Source organism: Trachemys scripta, chromosome 2, assembly GCF_013100865.1.
Source record: "Trachemys scripta elegans isolate TJP31775 chromosome 2, CAS_Tse_1.0, whole genome shotgun sequence".
Taxonomy (NCBI): Eukaryota; Metazoa; Chordata; order Testudines; family Emydidae; genus Trachemys; species Trachemys scripta.
The window spans coordinates 22,070,382-22,092,340 of record NC_048299.1 but is presented as its reverse complement, the minus strand read 5'-3'; the positions used below and the strand labels follow the sequence as shown (position 1 = coordinate 22,092,340).

Genomic DNA, 21,959 nt, shown 5'->3' with positions numbered 1-21,959 from the left:
GGCTCCATTTGGCCTGTATAAAATAAGCTGCAAATTGGAGTGTTATGCTGCTAACGTACCTATACTGACAAAGCGCTCCTAGTATAGATATGGCCTAAAGCCTTGTCAACAATTTTACAAAAATATCCCCCTGGTTCTACTCTTACCTCAACTGAACTAGAGTTAGCATTAGTTAGGGTTGCCAAATCTGACTGAAGCTATTCTGGGAGATTTTTCCCCCCAACATGATGTAATATAATTTTCTTAAAATATCCTATTAAAATCTCCCGGATTGCTTTCAATAGTCACTGGGAGATCGATGCCGATTCTGGGAGACTCCAGGCCAATCCTGGAGGCTTGGCAACCCTAGCACCAGTGGAGATCTAGGCTCCCAGAGTCCAGGAGTGCACACATGGCATTGGTGGCTTCTGGTGTTTCCCCACTGTACAGCTCCCACCAATGCTGATATCAGTTCATCAGAACTAGTGGTAGTATGGTGGGAATCTTTGTAAAATTCCCTACTACAGTCACATTCTAAAGCTTACTCTTTGTTCTTTCAAAGGAGCTCCTACATTCTTTGATTTTGCTGCTACTGACTTAAATGGGAGCAGGATTGGATCCAATGTGCTTCTTGTAAATCAAGGCTTTGAACTGAGAATGATCACTTCTTGGCCTTTTGACTAAGATCAAGTGCAGCATCTATTATTATCGGTTTAATGTCTGATGCATCTCTGGCTGGGGATTACGTATTAAATGGGTTTTTGGAACTAGAAGATGGTCTAGCAGCTTGCTCCTTCCTTTCCACAAAGTGTCTCCAGGAACTCCTTGGAAGAAGAAAGAGAGAGAAAGAACTGAGGATGTTCAGTCTGCTTGTTATAATACAGCAACTAGTTTAATGCAGGGATTCCCAAACTACCGTCCCTGGTAGTGCGCTGGTGCATGCAACTGCATTCTCCAGTCAAACTCTTAGTAAATCTTTAACTCCACGTGACTCATGTTGTAAGCTCGTTCAGTGTTATACAAAACTCTGTTTTCCCTATTTGAACACCACAGTTTGCTCTCAACATTTTTTAAAAGTGTAATTTTAGTAAAACTGGTTTCAAAGAGATCTTGAAGCATTTCTTTGAGTGCATATTGCTAGGGATTTCTATCATCACAATTGTTTACATTAAAGTGAAAAGGAAATATGTACATTGTTTATTTACAGTGTTATAGTTTATATATATATGTAATAATTAAAATGAATAGTTTTCCTCAAGAAGAGTTAATAGCGGGCTGTAGTGCCTATTGCAGCTGCATACGTGGGCCTCAGGGGAAAAAGTTTGGAAACCCCCAGTTTAATGAATATGGAGCAATGAAGAAAGGCACTGCTTTGTATTATATCTTTATATTTTCATTGTTAACTGTCATCCTTATAATAAGAGAACTGATTTCCCGACCACTTTTAACAGTGTCTACACATAGTATCCCTCCTTTTAGCTTCCCTAGACTCATTAAATGAAAGTCATGATTTGTGAGGGATAAGCATGGACACACTATAACCTAAATAAAACAAGAACAGCATTGAGGTTAGGTCCATCCCCAACCAATGGAATATATAAGTGTGTATATACACACACACATATGCTTTCACGAAAGTGTACTCACTGCTTGTTTATTTCTTGGTTGTGGAGAATGTAATTCAAAATGAACATATTAGAATGTGCTGAAAGTTGTTAGAGAAAAAAAGGGAATTCAGGACATCTGTGTATTATTTCTATCTCTGATGCTGAATTTGGGTAAATTACTTGGCACCTGTGTGCAGTGTTGCCACCAGCTAGGTCCTTACACATCTGTCATTCCAAACGATCAGGAGCGCCTCTAGGTTCAACATTCTGTCCCTGCTCCCAGGTAAAGCACATGATCTTCTCACAGGTAACATGGGGAACATAGAAAAGAGATCTACTGCAACACATTGATTCCCCCTGTGGACATGAGACTTAGTGTTCCTCACTCCCTTAAAATGGGATGATAATACTTAGCTCACAGTGTGAAGACTAACTCACTATTTTGTAAAGCACTTTGAAATTTAAGAGCATTATAAAAGAGGTGAGTATTAGGACTTGTCCACACTTGAAAATTAATTTGGATGAAGGTACCACTCTTACTCTGGAATAAGAATGTCCAAAAATAGTTATTTAGGGATATTCCAGAATAGTTATTCTGGAACAACTCCATGTAGAAAAGGCTTTATTATAGCTCGTTACCCTTCCAGAAATTATGTAAAATAATTTGTTTTGCTTGTTTAATTCATACTGTAGGCATTTTTAGACATAAAAAGGTCACAGAGGAGAGAAAGAAAAGGAGTTGTGAATGACATACAAGAACGTGACCCGATGCCCTAACCTTGAGCATAAAATTTCTACAAAAGAGCGGGCTGGAGAGGGCACTGTGTTTGTACAGCGCCAAGCACACACCATTAGCACATAAATAACCATCAGATGCAATATACTGAAAATAACTGTCAGGCAGACAGACACGTGGAGCAACAAATGTCGATGCCACAAAATGCTGCGGAAAACCGAACCAAACCGGCGGGACTTTGGAGCAAGCCCCCAAAGGCTGCCCAGCGTGGCACGGTCCCGAAGGGCATGACCGGTCCCAGAAATGCCCGTGAGAGCGCAGTCACGAGCCCGGCGGAGCGGCGCCCTCCAGCGCACGGCGTCACCCGGCTCGCAGCGGCGGGGCAGAACCCAGCCACCTGGCTTGCAGCAAACTTCGCCGCCGGTCCGCACGCGCTCGCCCTTCGCCCGTCCCCGCGCGCCAGCGGCGCTCCCGGGAGCGTTCCATTCCGCCCTGCGGAGGGGCTGCCCGCCGCCCGGGGAGGTGGGGGGCTCGAGCGCACCCCCTAGGGGCGTGCGGGGGGCGCTGCACCCGGCGGGTCACGTGCGTGTGACAGCCGCTCTCGCTGGCCGCGGCAGCCGCGCCGCAGTTCTACCCGCAGCAGCCGTCTCGAGCGCTCGCCGGAGCCAGATCGCGCGGAGCCCGGGCGCGCTGTGCAGGAGTCACCCCGCGGGTTGCACCGGGCGGGGGTCGGGCTAGACCGAGCCGCGGGGCCCAGGAGCTGCAAGCTGCAGGCGGCGGCGGTGGCGGCCATGGCGGGGCTCCCCTGAAGGAAGCGGCGAGGGAGGAGGAGGAGGAGAGGAGAAATCTCTGCATTCCCTCCACCCCATCCCTGCGCGCGGACTCCCCGTCCGCCTCCCTCCTGTATGCACCGCTGAGACCGCGCGAGGACTCTGGCATCCACCGCAAGCCCCCCACGTTCCCCCCTTTTCTGTTGCAAACAAAGAGAAGAGAGAGGAGGGGAGAGAAAATCTCCTTGGCTCGAGTATGGCGGACCGCAGCCTTGAGAGCATGTCCCTGCCTCTGGAGGTGAGAGCCAGGCTGGCTGAGCTGGAGCTGGAATTATCGGAAGGTAAATGATTTGTGATCGTCCCCCTAATTTCCACCCCAGCCTCGCCCGCCGGGAGACCCGAGGGGACCCAGCCCCGGAGCTGTCTGCAGCTCCAAGGTGGTGGGAGCAGTAGGCTAGGAGGAGAACTGGGGAGTGGGGGGAGTGACACTTCAATGGGGGGGTTCCCTGGATGGTTGATTGTCTCTACTGCAGTGTGTAACCTCTAGTCCCCAGCTTTGTGTCCTCTTCTCCTGTGTGTATTTTCCATGGTACAATTGTTTCCTGTGAGTGTCAGTTTCTCCTGATATGTGACACAGGCTGGGGGGGGGGGGGGGGGGGGAATCCCACAGAACATTGGGTTGATTTTTCCTCTTTCTCCTTGTGACTCTTGATGAGGAATTTGCTGCATTTTCAATTTCTCGGGAAACTGGTTCATTTAATATTTTTTTTGTGGTTGCTTTTATTTTCTCACTAATGCCTGATGGCGCCTGTTGTCTCTTTTTTCCCTGCCCCTTCCCCCCACTACCTTTTTCTGAGGCTGTGTAATTTTTTTTCTGACTGTAAATTCCTCCTCCTCCTCCTCTCTGCCTCTCCTGCCACAGTGCTGGTGGAGATGGAAGAGGGGGCTTTGGCAGCAGGATTTGCTGCTCCAGTGTTGCATGTTTTATTACGGAAGATGGAAAAATCTTAAGGGCTGGGCTTGCAGGGATTCCTGTCCTGCCAAGAAAATGCAGTATTACAAAAATCTGCTATGTACTTTGTTACAAAACCTATTTGAATATATCCAGGGACTGGCGGTAAAGTCCATGCAGTTGAGTCAACATTTAAATCAGTTGCAACAAAATAATAATATATAGGAAGGTTTATTAAAAAAACAGGTTAATTATTTCTTTAGGGGAAACAAGGATTTTACATTAAAAATGTTTAAACGACTTTTCTGTTTAATTGCGAGCTTGGGATCATTCTCCGGTTTGGTCTGTTTGGATGCTCCACGGATTCCCTGGATGGGAAAGATGTCAGTGTAATTCTCATATTATTATTGTTCCTCTGATTTGGAGGATAAGCTGAAGAGACTAAACCCTCCACCCAGCGTGTCTCTCGCTTCACATTTTGATGTGTGTCAGATTGGGTTAAGTAACGAGATGTTCCGAATGATTATTTTGTATCAGGATTACTTATTGGTTGGCTACTAACGAGTTCATGTGTTCAAATGTCACACTAAATCTATAATTTGTATCTAATATATTCCTCTCTGGGGAAGAGAGTGAGACTATTTCTATATCATAACGCTAGAGTTTGCTGTGTCCAGGAGTAAAATTCTGCTGATGGTTGGTTGGTCCCTCTCTCTTATCAAAGACAATTAACGTTCATCCACCTCTGAAAGGCTGTTAGAATGACGCTTAACAGAAGGGGGAAAAATAACCCAGCATGTCCCAAATTAGTCGTTGGAATAGCTCAATATATCTAACTTCATTTTTTGTAACGGTTTTAGAAGGGCTTGTTGCCAGAAAGTAAAATGCACTCATGCCAATTTCCACAGCAGGGAGGAGCTGATGTTGACATTGTATTTTCCTTTTAACGCTTTCAGGGTGAAGAGGAGAATGAGCTACTGGGATTGCTTGTGGCTCTGTGCATTGCTCTGAGTCCTGTAGCTTTTTTCAGTGCCCTGAAATTTTGAAATAAAGGAGACTAAAAAGCGAGACTGTCTTATTGCAACCTACTGTGCATTGATTGGCCCTTATCTGTGCTAATAGAGCCAGGAAAAGTGGACTGTTTATACTAGAGTATGCCTGATACCCAGCATTTTGCTGCAAGTAGAGATGCTGTTGAGTTCATATACAGTACGATCTATATATCAACAGTATAGTAATGAAAACAAATTTAATATATACTGTATTTTCAGCATGCTATAATCAATCTGAATATAGCTTCCCTATGAATGATATATTTCTATGGTAAAGAACACAGCATAATCCAGTAATGTATTGAGGAAGTAGGATCTGGTTAGCCATTAGACATTTGTACACACATTAGTTCAGCTTCATCCCTGGTGTAATTATTTACTTCATTGGAGTTCCGGCAGGTGTGAACTTAGCCCACCAACAATATCTCTTCCTTTGTGCCACTGCACCCAACTCCTAGTGGAGAGTATGGCCAGTGTCTTCAAAACATTGGCACCTATATTTTGGAACTCTAAATATGTGAATGGTTTAATATTTTTTTGGGGGGAGAGGGGAGACCAAGCACCATTGAAGTGACTTCACTTAAATGAGTGGTCTAAATGAAGTAAATCTAATGGTGATTGCAGGTGCTCAGCACCTCTGAAAATTAAGCCACTCATTTGTTAACTTTAGGCATCGACATTTGAAATTTTTGGCCTATGCCCATAATTTCCCAAGATAGATCTATCTCTACCTACAATATAATCACTAATTTTAGAAGCTGAAGTTGTAGATATCTAAGATTGCTAATGTGCTTTTCGCGCTAGCACAGTATTTTAAATGGTTTTCAGAGCAATTTTGCATTGCTAGGCCCTGATCCCACAAACATTTGTAGGTACTTAATTTTGCTACTTTGAACAGTTCCATTGAAATCAATGGCACTGCTCACAATAGTAAAGTTAAGCATATGCATCATATGCTTGCAGGATCAGGGTCTTGGTATGTGTTGGAGTTATGATATGCTAGTGTGTCTGTATATTAAGGCCCAGTTTCAGGAAACTCATGAGAGCAAACAGATTCAGGAAAGCACTTAAGCACTTGCAGAAAGTTATGCATGTTCTTAAGTCCTGTGAAAGTTAATGGGACATAGAGATTAGCTTAACTTAAAGCATTTGCTTCCTGAATGAGGGCTTATGGAAGAAAACCGTTGTAGAGATGTTGATTGTGTGAAATGATTTATTGCATTGCTTATGCTTATATATTTTAGTGTGTCTGTCCAGCAACACCGTGTTGACACATCCACAAGCTGTGTGTCTTATAACTGTAAGTTGTACCAGTGCATTCTGGGACTCCTGGTGCATCTGTCCCATAGTGCAAAACACACTTGTGGGCACCAGAGGCTTTTGGGCAACTTCCAGATGAAAATTGCTGCATTTTGGAAAGGAGTGAGCCATTGATTGATTTTGTGGTTTCTTATTCTAGAGCTAAATACTTCTCAGGTGTTGTAATCAGCTTGTACAAATGATGGGCTCAATCCTGCAAGTATTTATGCATGTGCAGAACTTCTTAGGTATTAGTAGTCTCACTGGAGAGCAGTGCTGTGTCACAGGCACACAAGACACTGTATGGATCTTACAACCTCAATGTCTTTCAGCTTGTTTTTTTGCAGCGGCGGGGGGCAGCAATATATTTTCACTTACAAAGAGATTCTGATCTTGCTCAAGCTGAGTAGTGCCTGACTTCATGCAAAATCTCATTGAATTCAGTGGTCAGGGTAACCACACTACTTGCCAGGTAACCACACAACCTGCCCCATAATCAGTTAGGGTATGATGTGACGTGTATGGGACAAGGTAAGGTAGTGTCCTATGATTTTTGTCCAAATCTTGAGGCTGACTTGCATTGCTTTGTGAGGAGGAGATGTACATTCTGAAAGTGTTGAATTTGTAGGGCTCATGTTGTGATTGTCAGGGAAGACTGACCAAACTTCTGCAGCAATCCTTGTCTACATTTCCACTGGTGACAGGCTTACCTCTGGTGAAGTCTGAAAATGATTATTTTTTTAAAAAATACAATTGTTAAAGGGTTTTAAAATGTAGTATGAGTGTAAATTCAGTTAACCATTTTCAGATCATGTTACTTTTCTTAATATGATTTAAAAGTTGGTGTGGCCAGAGTCTCAAGAACCTAAGCAAAAACCTGCAAAAACCTTATAGTGTATGTCTTCAGTCTAAATCCATGTGAGTTGGTGAAATATGTATGTGTGTACTGTAAATTCATCACTTGAGGAGTAAAGTCCACTTTTATGTTAAGTGTTGAGGTGTAATTTTATGTTCAGTTTAAGGCATTAGTATATACTTTACCATGAAGTTTTCCTTTAATGTTGGAGCAGGGAGAAATGTTACAATGTATCTCTGAAAATCTAGAAATGCAAAACAATAGTTTGTGAAGGTGGTTTAGGTAAGTAGTGGGTCTTCTATCATCCAGTTCAGTATTCTCTAAGATGTTTGGCATTTGTAGGAGTGTATGTGCATGTACGCTGGCAGATTACTTGCTTGCTCTGAAGCTCTGTAGTAGTTTCCACTGTTTGTACTGGTGCTTGCATAGCTGATGAACTGTAGCTCTTCTGGGCTGATGCAATCAGCATCTCACTTCACAGTGTAGTTCTTTAAGGCTGTTTGCAATTTTATGAGCCTTTAGTTTTCTAACCCTGTATAATTTTTTTACTGGATGGAATTAGATGAATCATCTTATTTTCTACTAACTGAACATCTGATGTAATAGTAATAAAAGTGTTTTGTAAATGTCTTTGCATTAGAAAATATCAAAATTAAAAGACTCATCCATTTCTTTCTTTCTTTCTTTCTTTCTTTCTTTCTTTCTTACCAATTAGAAAGATTTGCTGTAGAAATACTTCTTTCTTTTTTTGTCTTAATTTAAGGATACACAAGATTACATTGCCCTTTAAATTACTTTCTGATCCTAAATTAATTGGGAAAAGATGCTTTACATTTCTTCCATTATTTTATCCAAGTGTCCGATAACCTTGTAGAAACACTTAAGGAATCACAGATGCCATATGGAAAACGTGAAAGACATCCTGTTCAGAAATTATTCTCACTGTATGCTGTATATGTTAATTTCTTTCCTCTTTCATTTTAAGAATATGAGGCATAGAGTTTTTTGTGTATGAACCTTTCCCAAAAGAATATTTTTCATAAAATGTCAGCAGAGGGTCTGGACACACATTCAGCTAATTAATTTGGCCCTCAGTTTTAGTTATGTCCATTGGCCCCATTATGTGCATTCATGTTTGGATTTATTGCATTGTTGTTTGGCCCAGGTTGCAAATTAATTTATTGGTTCTAGGGCTCTGTGTGCCCCACCCCATCTCTTCTTTTTGTGTCTGTTACTATGCAGTGTTTCCTTCAGGATGGGAAAGCAAGGGCCTTATACACTACTAGAATCATACAGTCAGCAAAAATACAAGTGCTTTCAGAAGGGAGATGTAGCTGGCAGGGTCTACCATGGAAACTAAAAGCAGCAAACCTGCATGTCTGGATATACTCATCGGGTTGGGGCCGGGGAACTTTAGTTCCTATAGTTAGTACTTAAGCGTGATGTTAGCCAGCTGACCCTGTACCAGCATAGCAAGGTTAAGACTGTGGAAACCTGAATAACTACCATACCTGTATGAATCTGGGGACACGGTAATGCTTTTGCTTTAATTCATTCTTCAACAGATGGTACTCTAGCAAATGGGTACAACCAACCTGTCCAGTGGGATCTAAAGAAACTTTTTTTTCCTTTAAGGTAAAGCTCTTGTCATCAGTTGTGCTGGACGGTGCCCTTGTTTGAGAGCGAGAGCAAGAGAGCTGATTGATTGTTTTATAAATGCAGCCAGATTTGCTCATGAGTTAACGCTTTCATTTAAAGCAAGGGAATCAGAGCTTTAATATTTGCTACATTTGATGTTATTTGACTTTGCTCTGATATCTGAACTCAAGACCTTTAGTGGATGTTGATGCATCGCAAGGATTTCCTAATGGCGCTAGTGTGCCTTGGCTACTCATTTATTTGAAATGCATTTTAATGTCTTGTAAAACATACTATGCATATTCCAAGGATTTCCCCAAAAAAGCTCTCCTGAAAGTATGCTGTAAATACACCATTATTTGAGGTTGCTATTGAGCAATGTTTATGGCGAAGCGTTACACTTGATAGATCATTCAGATGATCAGTATTGTGTTACACAACTTTGCTTCTCTTCTCAAGGACGTGTGAAAATTGCCTTAGGGGCATCAGTTTTGTTGGTAAAGCAGCTAGCCAGCAATTTATTTCTAACAGGAATAAATGGAGTGAGGGTCTGGCCTTTCTGACACTACATGTTGCCTATCTCTTGTTCTACTGCACAGTACAGCGGGTAAAAACCTAATATTACTTTCCCTTGCCAAACTATACAACTTCATGTATATTGTTATTCAAAATAAATAGGTATATCTCCACATTTAGTTATCTCATAGAACTGGAAGGGACCCTGAAAGGTCATTGAGTCTAGCCCCCTGCCTTCACTAGCAGGACCAAGTACTGATTTTTGTCCTAGATCCCTAAGTGGCCCCCTCAAGGATTGAGCTCACAATCCTGGGTTTAGCAGGCCAATGCTCAAACCACGGAGCTATCCTTTCCCCCACTATATGATACCTTTATGCTATAAGAAGATAGTCTAGCCCACATCTAAAAATATTCTTCCATATTTTGGAGTGTGCTGTCACATTTAGATTCAAACAGTCTTTACCCCAGTAACTCCATTTACTCCTTCATATAAAGGGAAGCACAGATTAAACTTCCCTTTAATTATTTTCAGAAAACTAATTATTAAAAAAATCTCATTCTATATGTAACTCAGGTATAATGGGAATGGAGAGCCGTAGAAAGATAAGTGTCTCTTCAAAGGGGAGAGAGGGAGGCAGGCCTAGTCTACACATACAAATTAGATTGAGTTAGCTACATTGCTCAGGGCTGTGAAGTTTCACAGTGAGTGCTGTAGTTTGGTTGACCTAACCCCAATGTAGAGCACAGCTGGGTTGATGGAAGAATTCTTCCGCTGACCTAGCTACCACCTCTGGGAGAAGTGGATTATCTACATCAATGGAAAAACCCCTTCTGTGGTTGTAGGAAGTGTCTGCGCTACAGTGGCACACTTGTAGTGTAGACATAGCCAAAGAATCCTAAATGTACTGTATCCCTTCTGTACTTAAAATCCACTGACTTAATAAGTTTTATAAGAGGATATTTGTATAAAGCATCAAGCAGGACTTTTTTTTTTAAATAACTGCATTAATTCTTCAACAACTGTCAGACAAGATGACTCACTGCTGTATAAGAATTCACCACAGTACATAGCAGATTTGACATAAACTCTTAATCCTTGTGAAATTTTGCATGTTTATTTCCCACCTCCTCTGTGGGTGAGCTCTTGTCTATGCTGAAGTCCTGATGATCCCACTCTGCCCCCCTTCCTAAAGACCAGTTTTGGTGTCCCCAGTCATCCAGCTGAGGACGGGATGTGGCCCACTGTCCAGAGCTCATTAATAGTGTTCTGTAACTGTCTAGAAAGGTCACTCTTGTAATGTTTCCTTTCTTTCCTCAACTCATGAGGCTGAGATTGGTGCATTTCCAGTCCCCTGCTGTCCTGTGCAGTGTTTATTTCTGTCTCTTTCTTATGTTATTAAAGTAAGTATATGCTGAAAATTTTAGTCTTGATTTCACATACCTCTTGAGTTGGTGATGCAAATCAGAGAATTGCTTATTTTAGGGTTGTGCAACTCAGTCAAAGGAGTTTTACAGTAATGTTAACTAGAGCTTCTAATTGCTTGATCAAGTTTTCAGTACCACTACTAAGTACATCCTTAAAAAACTATGAAATAGATTGTGGCACATTATCCTCTGCTGCAGTAAAGCACAGAGGGGCAACTCATCTTGAGGAATTCCCTGCAAATTGTTCCCTGAGGCAAGAGGTGCTTGGAAGGCCACAACATTAAGAGGATCTATGTTGCTTTGAACTGGAGTCTCCTGAGGCTTCTCAGTAGTAGCTGTTGAGGAGACCCAGAAGGAGTTAATGCAGTTCTAAGTACAAATGGGAGAATTTTAGACGGGGAGGTTTGCAGAGAATGGTGCTGAAGCATGGCCAGTTCTTGATTCTTAATCTTCTTTCTCTTCCCTTAAGCCTGGTGGAGTTCTAGCAGAGCGACTTCTGCAGGATGCGAGGCGGGATGGGAGGAGTGTGCCATGGAGATGGCACTCCTGCACCCCCTTTTTGCAAGGGCAGTGAGAGAACTAGGCCATCTAGGAAGCAATACTTGAGTTGCTTGATTTGGTCAACATTTAGATCACGTATATACAATAATATAGTTACCATAACTTTCATACATTGGTGTCTAAATCCGGATACACTGATCAACAGTAAGTATCCAGGTGTGGAACTGAGCACTCAAATGTACAGTAAAATTTTAAAATTAGGCCCTATGTGTTAACTGCTTGCAGGGACTTTTTTTTTTTTTTTTTTTAAAATCATCCTACCTTGGGCAGTTTGAGTAAAGCCAACAAGAAAGCTGACTACCAGAGCGATTCTAACATGAAAAGAAAGAGCCATTGTGAAGAGTTATTGTATGTTACTAGTGCTAATAATCAAGGGTTAGCTGAAAAGTGCAGAAATTATTCCTAGGGATGATAGACTACATGATGTTTCATTTCTAGAAAGCAGTATCAAGTATGGGTCTACTCTTGGGGCTTGTGGGGCCATGAATGCAGATATTTGTATGACTGAATAGGTAGGACAGTAGCTAAGGAGGGAAAGAAGGGAAAACTAAAATAGTGGTTGTTCTGAAACATAAATAAAATTGTAATATGAGGATCTCTGTCTGGTCCTGTTGCAATATATATGTCTTGTGACTTGCTATCTGGAGTCAGACAACATATTATACCTGATCTAAGTTAATGATGACATCAGACATTTCTTTTTTCAAACGTATTTTGATTACGTATGTAAATCAAAACTAAAAATATTAACAGATCCATCCAGTTTCTTATATTAAAAGGAAAATTTTTGTGAAAAATGTGTCCCCTTTCTTTGGTTGAAAGAATTGGAATTCAGAAAGTTTTCAGCCAGCTCCACTGGAAATGTCAAAGTGTTGGTAATGGAACACTGTGTTTTACTTCTAGATCACTGGCTCTAAGGCTGCCTAGACTGGCAGAGGTTGAAAGTTTTTGGTTGGCTTTATGACCCGTGTGAAGTAAATTGACAGTCTTGTTCCTAGTGCACAGATGTCCACACCACAGAAAACAACTTTGTTGCTAGGATCTTTTTATTTAGCAATCCCTGCAGAAAGCCCAAGACTGAATGCACATAGCAGCTGAACTATCTTTTCATTGCCAAAAGTGGCCCTTTTAGGTTAAAGATGCAGTACGTTGGCAGGATGATGTGAGGAAGTTTTCACTTCTCTTGTCTATTTTGTACCTGTTTAGTGACCAAATGGAGGAAATTGGTCTTGAGGAATATAAATCTGGTATGTGTATTAGCACAAATTCACTTAATGTTTTTGAAAAGATTAAAAAATCATATAATTGTTACAGCTTTTTCATAACTGTCTACTTTCTAACTACACTTACATAAGTAATATTTCAGTTTCAAGTTTTAGACCTTGAAATCACAGCAAATAATTAATAGTTTAACACCTTTTTCTGACCATGAGTTTGTGAAACACATTGATTCACAATTCAGATTCCACTTAAAGATATTGTGCATGGATCAACAATTTTCATGGCTATTGCTCATTATTTTCTTGATACGCTGATGTTTCATTCTCCCACTACTGTCTTCAAGCTAGACTGCCACACTGTCGTCATTGCAAGCAAATCCGAGGAAAATTGGGATCTTATACGCTCTCTTTTCCCCTTGCTGAGTGGAATGTGATTCAGATAAATAGCTAATATTTTGATGAAGCGTCTGCACAAATAAAACCAGACTGCACTGTGGTGACATGTGAGCAGTTCCATTTTGCTAAAGAATCTTAAAATGAAAATTGCAATTCAAATGCTGTTATAGCTGTCTTTTAACAGATGTCTGAGGATGAACAAACAGCACTTATCTAGTGAAATGGCAAAATGCAGAGACTTAGGGATCTATCTTGCTACCATTGACATCAGTGGCAAAACTTCCATTGATTTCTAAGGGGGCAGGAGTAGCTCCTTATTCTATACAACATGATTAAATAGACTAAAGATGTAAACAAACCATTTCAAAATGCACACACCTTTTTTTGAGTGTAAAAATCTAGGGGTTAGCTTTATTTCCTTGGAGGCAGAAAAATATATTACATTGCTGGGCTGTTGGAGTGAATCTTAGTGCTAAGTGATAAAATAACAGATTGGCAACATTTTTAATTGGCTCAGTGTTATAATAGAGTAGGTTGGTTTGTTGTGAGGAGCAGCAACAAAAGTGGTTAGCAGGAATTTTATTCCCTCATTTTATTGTGGTATAAAATTGTATTGGAACTTATGTTTCTACTGATGATATGTTTGATCTCTCTGTGTGTCAACTACAAGCCTCAAGAGTTGGTGTCTGTGTGTAATATCTGCACCATGAAATTCTCTCCAGTTTTGCATAAAAGTGGTGCAGTAGTTTGAGAGTAAGACCCTTACTATGGTTGTCAGAAGTCCTGGGTTCAAGTGTTGTATGTCTGCTTTAATTGGAAGCTGCACTCTATTTTGGAAAGTGTTTACTCAGAAAAGAAGTTTGGAGTCACGGTGGATAACCAACTTAACACTGACTGCCTGTGTTATGTAGCCAAGAGATCAAATGCAATCTTTGGATGTATAATCAAGGGAATACTGAGAAGAAATAGGGAGGTGTTATGATCACTTTATACAACCTTAGTGAGAGCGTTACTGGTACTGTGTCCGATTCTGATGTCCATACTTTAAGAAGGATTTTGGCAAATTGAAAATGGTTCAGAAAAGAGCTACAAGAATAAAGAAAGGCCTGGAAAACCTGCTTTACAGGGTACGTCTATGCTGAAATAAAAGATGGGGGTGCCAGAGGCCCAAAACTGCTCCAGAGCAGTTTTACAGCCTCACAGTCTATGCCCCAGGAGCCCAAGTTAGCTGACCTGGGACAGCTGTGGGGGTTTAATGGCTGTATAGACATACCCACAATGAGAAACCAAAGAAGCTCAATCTATTTAGCTTAACAAAGAAAAGGTTAAGAGGTGACTTTATGTACTAAGAGTAACATATTTGGGGGAAAGATTTCTGATAGGAGAGGACTCATTTACCTAGAAGACAAAGGCTAACGAGAGCTAGTAGCTGGAAGCTGAAGCTAGACTTATTCAGATTAGAAATAAGGCACACATTTTTAATAGGGTAATTAACCATTGAAGCAACATACCTAGGGATGTGATGGATTCTCCGTCACTTTAAATCTGTAAATCAAGACTTGATGTCTTTTCTAAAAGATATACTGTAGCTCAACCAGAAGTAATGGGCTTGACGCAGGAATCGCTTGTTGAAATTCTCTGACCTGTTTTATCCCGAAGGTCAGACCATATGGTCATAATGGGTGGTTCTGGCCTTAAAATCTATGAATATATGAATAAAAGTCCCAGCACAAAAGTAACTTGATGTCTCCCTTCCCCTCCCATCTTGTGCAATGTGGAATCTGTTTTAAAATTTGAAAAGACACAAACCTTCATACATTTTTAATTTATCAAAGTATCTTTTTAAAAACAACCTGCTGCCCCTCAAATTGGGGTTAGGTGACATTTACATTTTTTTGTCAAGTGTTATGAGTGGTATAGTTCATATCCATGTCCTCTTGGTAATTTTAAATACTGGTATTACAGCTGAGTGCTTAAGGTTTTACTGGTTCTTGCTAGTTTACAAATGATCAGTTAATATCTATATGCAATAACTTTAAAAAAAAATCTGTATCTGCATCATAAATATCTATACGCTCTACAGGTTGACAGGATATTAAATACAGTTGGGTCAATAATATGGATTTCAAAAACACCCTTAGTACGTACTTACCCTATAGATCAGGGTTCGGCGACCTTTGGCATGTGGCCCATCAGGGAAATCTGCTGGTGGGCCGGGCAGGTTTGTTTATCTGCAGCGTCTGCAGGTTTGGCCGATGGCAGCTCCCACTGGCTGCAGTTTGCGTTCCATGCCAATGGGGGCTGCGGGAAGTGGCGTGGGCCGAGGGATGTGCTGGCCGCTGCTTCCCTCATTGGCCTGAAACAGCGACCCGCAGCCAGTGGGAGCTGTGATCGGCCAAACCTGCAGACACAGCAGGTAAGCAAACTGCCCTGGCCTGCCAGCAGATTTCCCTGACGGGCCGTGTGCCAAAGGTTGATGATCCTGCTATGTATTGTAATGACTAATTCAGAAAAAGAACTAGATAAATTCATGAAGGATAGGTCCATCAATGGCTATTAGCCAGGATGGGCAGGGATGGTGTCCCTAGTCTCTGTTTGCCAGAAGCTGGGAATGGGCAACAAGGAATGGATTACTTGATTACCTGTTCTGCTCATTCCCTCTGGGGCACCCGGCAGTGGCCACTGTCGGAAGACAGGATACTGGGCTAGATGGACCTTTGATCTGACCCAGTATGGCCATTCTTGTATTCTTATGACTACTATATAGCCTATAAGTATCAGGTCAATAATATGGATTTTAAAAGCTTCCTATGTGTGGGTCAATAACCCACTTTTTAAATGGGAAATTATTCTTTTAAATAACCCGGTGAAAGAACCCAATTCTAAGATTGAAAATCCATCCTTAATATGCCCTATTATGCCTGAATATAGACGTGAGTTAAGATCAAAGTGTGTTATATAGTGTGCTGAAATATCTTGGCACAAGGGGAAAGTACACACTTTGGTGTGTTTGCTTTGGTCCCATTTAAATCAAAATGTTTGTTTTTTCTGGTTAACTGAATATATATATATATATGGATTTTGTTTTTTTCCCTTCCCCTTGGAGTTTTGAATTTGGTTTTTAACTGTGTCAGCATAAGTGGCTACAATGCATCCTGTATTTCTACATTCTCCGTATACTAATTTGGAAATGGTGAGTGGCTCTTTCCTACTCCATGCTAAAAGCAGCAGCACAACCAGTTCTCATCAAAAGACTTTTGGCACTGCTCAGAATCGCTTTTCTTTGCTCTGATGTCTTTTCTTTTGCCTCACTAGACAGTCTCAACAACTCATATTTGTTCCTCTGCTTTCTGACAACGAGTAAAGGGTAGGAAAGATACTGGTAGCATATTTCTCCCTTCAGTCTGCCATCATGGGTTCCGTGAATGCTATGTATTTGCGTTGATGCAGCTGCTTACCCTGAGTAGGAGACAACTTGTCCCACGGGCCTCCCCCACACGCAGGCCTCCCAGGTGACCTGAGACAACCACTTGGGGAGAAGAGAGTACAAGTGAAGAACAGTCCATTCCTTCTAAGCAGCATAGAGGTCCATACACACAGAGAAAATGCAATCTTTCAGTAACAGTCAGAGAGGTAAGAAATATGAACTTGCCTAGCATGGAGTCTTCCTTTTCTACTCAATCACGTTGTAGCCTTAGCTAGCAGTGCTCGTCAACCATGCTTAGTAGGAGGCCACGGTTACGCTTTGGTGGGTCTGCTACACCACCTTCAGCTTTGGTAAGACGTAGTAGTACTGGGCTCCAGTCCACAGGGGAGGAAGTGAGCTTGAGCAAGTTGGTTGGACTCTGGTGATTGAAAGGGAGCAGGGAGGGGGAAAGAGATCTCTTAACCCAAAAGAGAGCACAACACTGTCAAAGGAAAACTTCCCCATATTCCAGTTTTGAAGTGCCAAATCCTAAAGAGGTAGCTAGAAATTTTAGAGCAAAGAAACACCCTCTGTTCACTAACTTGCTCCCTAACAGCTTTCTCCTGAAAGTATACCCCCATGCTGCTCAGTTTGTTCCTCCTTTATAACAGAAGCTAGCAGAGAAAAGTGGCCTTTTTTTCTGTCCAGTGCCAGTCTCCTCATCTACCTCACTGGGAGGTAGATTAATTTTAACTTTCCCCTTCCTGTGTGATATGGAATATAATTACTGGAAAGGATAAGGAATATTCAGTATGGTCTGCTTTTTAGAGTAGGAGTATGGGGAGCAGAACTTGTGGATTCTTTTTTTAGCTCTAGAACTGAATACCCTTGACTTTAAGTCTCAGTTTCCCAAATGGGTATAATGATACCTACCTCACAGGGCATTAATTAATTAAACATTAATGTTTGAATACCGGTTTGGGATCCTCGACTGTTAGGTGTTGTATAAATGGCTGTTTTTAAACTCCATCACAGAAATGCTCATAGTTCTTCTTGGGAGCACAATACATTATCACCGAGAGTTCTGCAGAGCTATAGGAATCAAATGCAAAAGTTCCCAAATACTTGCATGGCCCTTAGTTCACCTGGGCAAGAATTTCAGTACTGCCATCCCCTCCGCTTCCCTCCCCTAAAGGAACAATTTGAAGCATGAAGTCAAGTGATTAGAAAACAAAGGATGAAATAAGAAGCTTCTCAGGGGCTTAAATACATGTCTGGAGGGAAGACATAAAACGGTGAGGTTTACTAGTGTTTTGCCAAAAGATGATGTTCCCCTGGCCGTTCCTCTACTCCCAGGATGAGATTCTGTTTGCACAGAAATAAATGGAAAAACTCACATTGACTTCAGTAATGCCCAGGATTTTACTCCTAGTGTTTGATGCACTTCCTCTTAAAGTAAAGACCAAGTATGACTAGAAACGTTAATACAGGTACTAGTCTCCTCTCTTCCCGATGTGTCTCAGTAATTTTTGATGCTAACATAACATCTTACAATTTCAAATCTCTACTGAGGTGGAACAAGAGCTAAAATCTACTCAGAGTGGGAAAACAATTAGAAAAAACACAATAGGGTTCAGACTCATGACTGGGATTCTGAAGTGCAAACACAATGCAAATAATAATAATCATCCTGTTTTGTAGGAATGGAATTGTTTTTGGAACCTTAAATGTAATAGGGAAACTCATAGGGAATGCTTAATAAAAATAATTCGATATCCGTCTGCTCAAGATGAATAGAGGTCAGAAAAGTCCTATGGCACTCCTGTCATTCTCTAAAAGGAAATACATGGACTGAGATTTGCCTGACTGCTTTTGAGGTCTGCCATTTGGCAGAGAGAAAGTAGCCTCTGCTGGAAAACCTAGGCAGAGATGAACAGGTGGTTCTCTTGCTTTTATTGCTTCACCTAGTTGTTTTCAGTATGGTCTCTGATCACAGGGGATCCATTCTAAAGGATTACTGGATAATTATAGGATGACAGATCATTACTGTTTGTAATAACATATACCGGAAGCAAGAGAGGCATCCTTCACAGATGCATTTTTTGGTCTCATGAATGAGATTCCTGTGTTGTCTGCCTTCCCATCAGTTTTCTTAATCAACAAACTACTGTGTAAGACAAAGGAGGAGATTATTCGGGTTTATTCCCCTTTTGCCAGACTGTAGCTGTCACTGTGGTCTTTTTTTTTTTTTCATGCAGTGCTTGCCAAACTGATACCTTGGAGACTGAAGTCTTCTGTGCTTAAGGAGACTTAACAGAAGTTCATGCTTTTGAGCAACCAACTACATGAAATTGGAGTATTATATAAACCTGCTGAAGTGCAAATGTTCTGATAATCATACTTGCTGCCTGTCTTTTGTTGTATTGCCACTTATCTTCAGACTAAAGATGTATTATGCACATTTAGGGCCAAAATCTGGTATCTTTACTCATATTGAATAGTACGTACCCCTATACTTGATGTCAATGCGTTGTGGATTAAGATGCTACTTAATATGTGTACAGGACGGAGAATCTGGCCCTTGGAAAATAAAGAGCTTAATATACTTCAGTTAAAAATATAGCTTTGTGGATCAGCTTCCATCCAGCATTTTTTTTGTTGGTCTGAAGACCACCCCAAAAATATGCCATTTGTAGTCTATAATTAAAAAAGGAACATCTTGCAAAGAGCAGTTAATGCTTTATAGATGATGAAAGCTATCTGAATTGTTCAAGCATAAAGCACCGATTATAAACCATATCTTCAGATCATCTTTGCATATTTATGAATGCACCTGTTATATAAGCAGTGAAAAATGCTCAAATTCATCCTGTCCTAGGCCCCCAGTTATCAGAGTGAAGAAAAACAAGATCATTTGTCAGTTGAAGTATTCTAAATCCAAAGCTGTGCCTTATCTGCATAATAACCTAATGCTAGAGAAAGATACCATTTGCTTTTAGTAGGACTATATTCATGTGATTGTTTGTGGCTGAATTGCTGTACTGAGTTCTGTGTAAAGATTCCCCCCTCATTTTGCATAATATCGCAGTAATACAAATCAGCTCCAGCATATTGAGGTATTTTTTATATTTGTAAAAAATCTAAGGGCCAGATCTTCAGTTGGCGTAAACATCATAGTTTCAATGGCTTCAATGGATCAATGCCAGCTGAGGAACTTGCCGTAACTATAGCTTCTTTACTTATATCGTATATGTATTCCTAGACCAGTGGTTCCCAAGCTTGTTCTGCCGCTTGTGGAGGGAAAGCCCCTGGCGGGCTGGGCCGGTTTGTTTACCTGCCGTGTCTGCAAGTTTGGCCGATTGCGGCTCCCAGTGGCTGCAGTTCGCTGCTCCAGGCCAATGGGAGCTGCTGGAAGCGGTGCGGGCCGAGGGACATATTGGCTGCCGCTTCCAACAGCTCCCATTGGCCTGGAGCAGCGAACCGTGGCCACTGGGAGCCGCGATCGGCCGAACTTGCAGACGTGGCAGATTAACAAACCGGCCCGGCCCACCAGGGGCTTTCCTTGCACAAGCGGCGGAACAAGTTTGGGAACCACTGGCCTAGACGTTTTGATCCAGATTCAGAGGTGAGGCTAGATGAAGTGTAACTGGTGTAAACTACTTCTTTTTTCCTCCTCCGTGTGTATATTTTGTCACCTGAGACTTACTGATCCTGAAAGTAGATGCACAATGGGGCTCCATGCAAGTTCAGGAGTCTGCACTAGCCTTTCACTTTGCAGTATGGGGGCTAAGACTCACACCCACTTACTGACATGTAACTCGCACCACTGAACTCTTTACACATCACTTTTGGATTCAGTCCTATGAGTGTAATACAAGATTATATTCTTTTTCATTCAAAGTGCTGTTCTTAGCTATGTTTCCCTATATTTCCCTTCCTTCCTAAACAACAAACTGCCATCCTTGGTGGGGGTGATGCACTAAAAACAATGCGTCACTTCATCTCTTTAGAAGGAATAAAAATTCACTTCTATGACGTGTCTAGTGTCTGATCATAGATATAACACTGCAGTCATTTGGTCCCTATCTCAGATCTCTTGCAGTACTGGAACTTAAATTTGGCTTTAAATTATGCCATGTACAGTAATAACTAGCAAAATATATAATAGAAGAATATGCACACAATATATGCATTCAAGCAGATGTTTGAATTTGAAAACAGTTTTACTTAAAATAATAGCTATTGATTTTGTATATAAAACTTTACATCTTGCATGAATGATTTGGACTGAGGTGGTGGTGAGAATTACTGATGGTGATTTGAATGCTACGGGCCTTATACCTCTGTCACTTACACCAGTTCAACTTCATTGACTTCAGTTGAGTTATTTCTGAATTACACTGGTGTCAGAGAAGTATTGGGCCAATTTATATTTTAGGAAGAATATTTCCAGCCATTCTAACTGCAGCAAGTGGGTAAGTAGTACTGAATATTGTTTAAAATCAATTTATTTGATTAGACATAAAAGGTAATTTCAGGTATGGAAAATGTCTTGAATTTTGATGAGCTCTTTTTATTACTCTTGTTCAAATCGGTATTGAGATTTGTGTCCAGCTATAATCATGCACTTCCATATCTTTTCACTGTTTTGGACCATTAAAGCAATAATGAATCATCCTGAATAAACAGGAAACTGTCATCAAACACTTTTGGTATAGTTGAACCACCCACTATAGGATCCCCTGTCCTGAGCACTGTTATATCACTTTGAACCTCTGTTGAACGTTTAGCTTCCGCTACTTGTTTCTCAGCTCTCCAGGCCTCGGATTGCTTCTGTAAGGAGGGAAGTCCAGAGTAGCTGGATTGTATTTTAGGGTACAGGTAAGACTTTTCAATATGGTCACAGAGCTTCCATGTCCAGATGCTCTCCTGACTATTCAAACAATGAGCAACTGGACACAGCTTTAGCAAATGAAGGGTATGTAGACTATGACCCTGATTCAGCAAAGCATTTAAGCATGTGCTTAAATCCCGATTTCACTAGTTAAGATTAAGTCCGATTGTTGCAGATAGTGGAAACAAATTAGTCTCCTGGAAACGAGAACCAAATTTTTGGTATTTTCATTGCTTGGTTAATAAGAGAAGCCAGTGTTAATCAAAGGATCAAAACTTTCTTTCTGATCACTGGTTGGAAAGACTATGGGTCCTGAAAGCTTTTGTATTAGTGGTGCTCCATAGTGTTTTAGCCTGTTTAGATAGCTGACTGTAAGATCACGTATTTGTGGTCATCATTTTGTACATCTTCCACTTATGTTCTGATGATGCTATTTTATCCCCTGGTGTTTTATGAATTTCTGGAATTAGAGATTAATATTTTATATCACCAAAAATCTTTATATGGTATAAACCAACTATAGCAGTCCTCAATATGGTAGCTGAAAAAATCATGTCAGAACTGAAATGTTAAAGTAGCAGGATCACAAGCAGTAATGAGAATGACATGATTTGATTTTTAAAGTCTGATTTTCGCAAGCTATGAAGACTAG

The 21,959-nt window shown here is 41.0% G+C and overlaps 1 protein-coding gene and 1 pseudogene across 9 annotated transcripts in view; both read left to right on the top strand.

Moving 5' to 3' along the window:
* The first annotated feature begins 639 nt into the window (after positions 1–639).
* LOC117873986 lies at positions 640–806 on the top strand (annotated as a pseudogene).
* Positions 807–2,940: 2,134 nt separating this feature from the next.
* Positions 2,941–21,959, top strand: part of DIP2C (disco interacting protein 2 homolog C) — a 460,741-nt gene continuing 441,722 nt past the window's right edge. For 3 of the 9 annotated variants that reach the window (XM_034760043.1, XM_034760042.1, XM_034760040.1), the window contains exon 1: positions 2,944–3,433. In XM_034760043.1, the coding sequence (XP_034615934.1) occupies positions 3,349–3,433 (85 nt within the window). In that variant the 5' untranslated portion in view covers positions 2,944–3,348. Of the gene's footprint in view, positions 3,434–21,959 lie in introns of all 9 variants that reach the window. The other 6 variants (XM_034760046.1, XM_034760047.1, XM_034760049.1 and 3 more) reach the window with 5 other exon arrangements.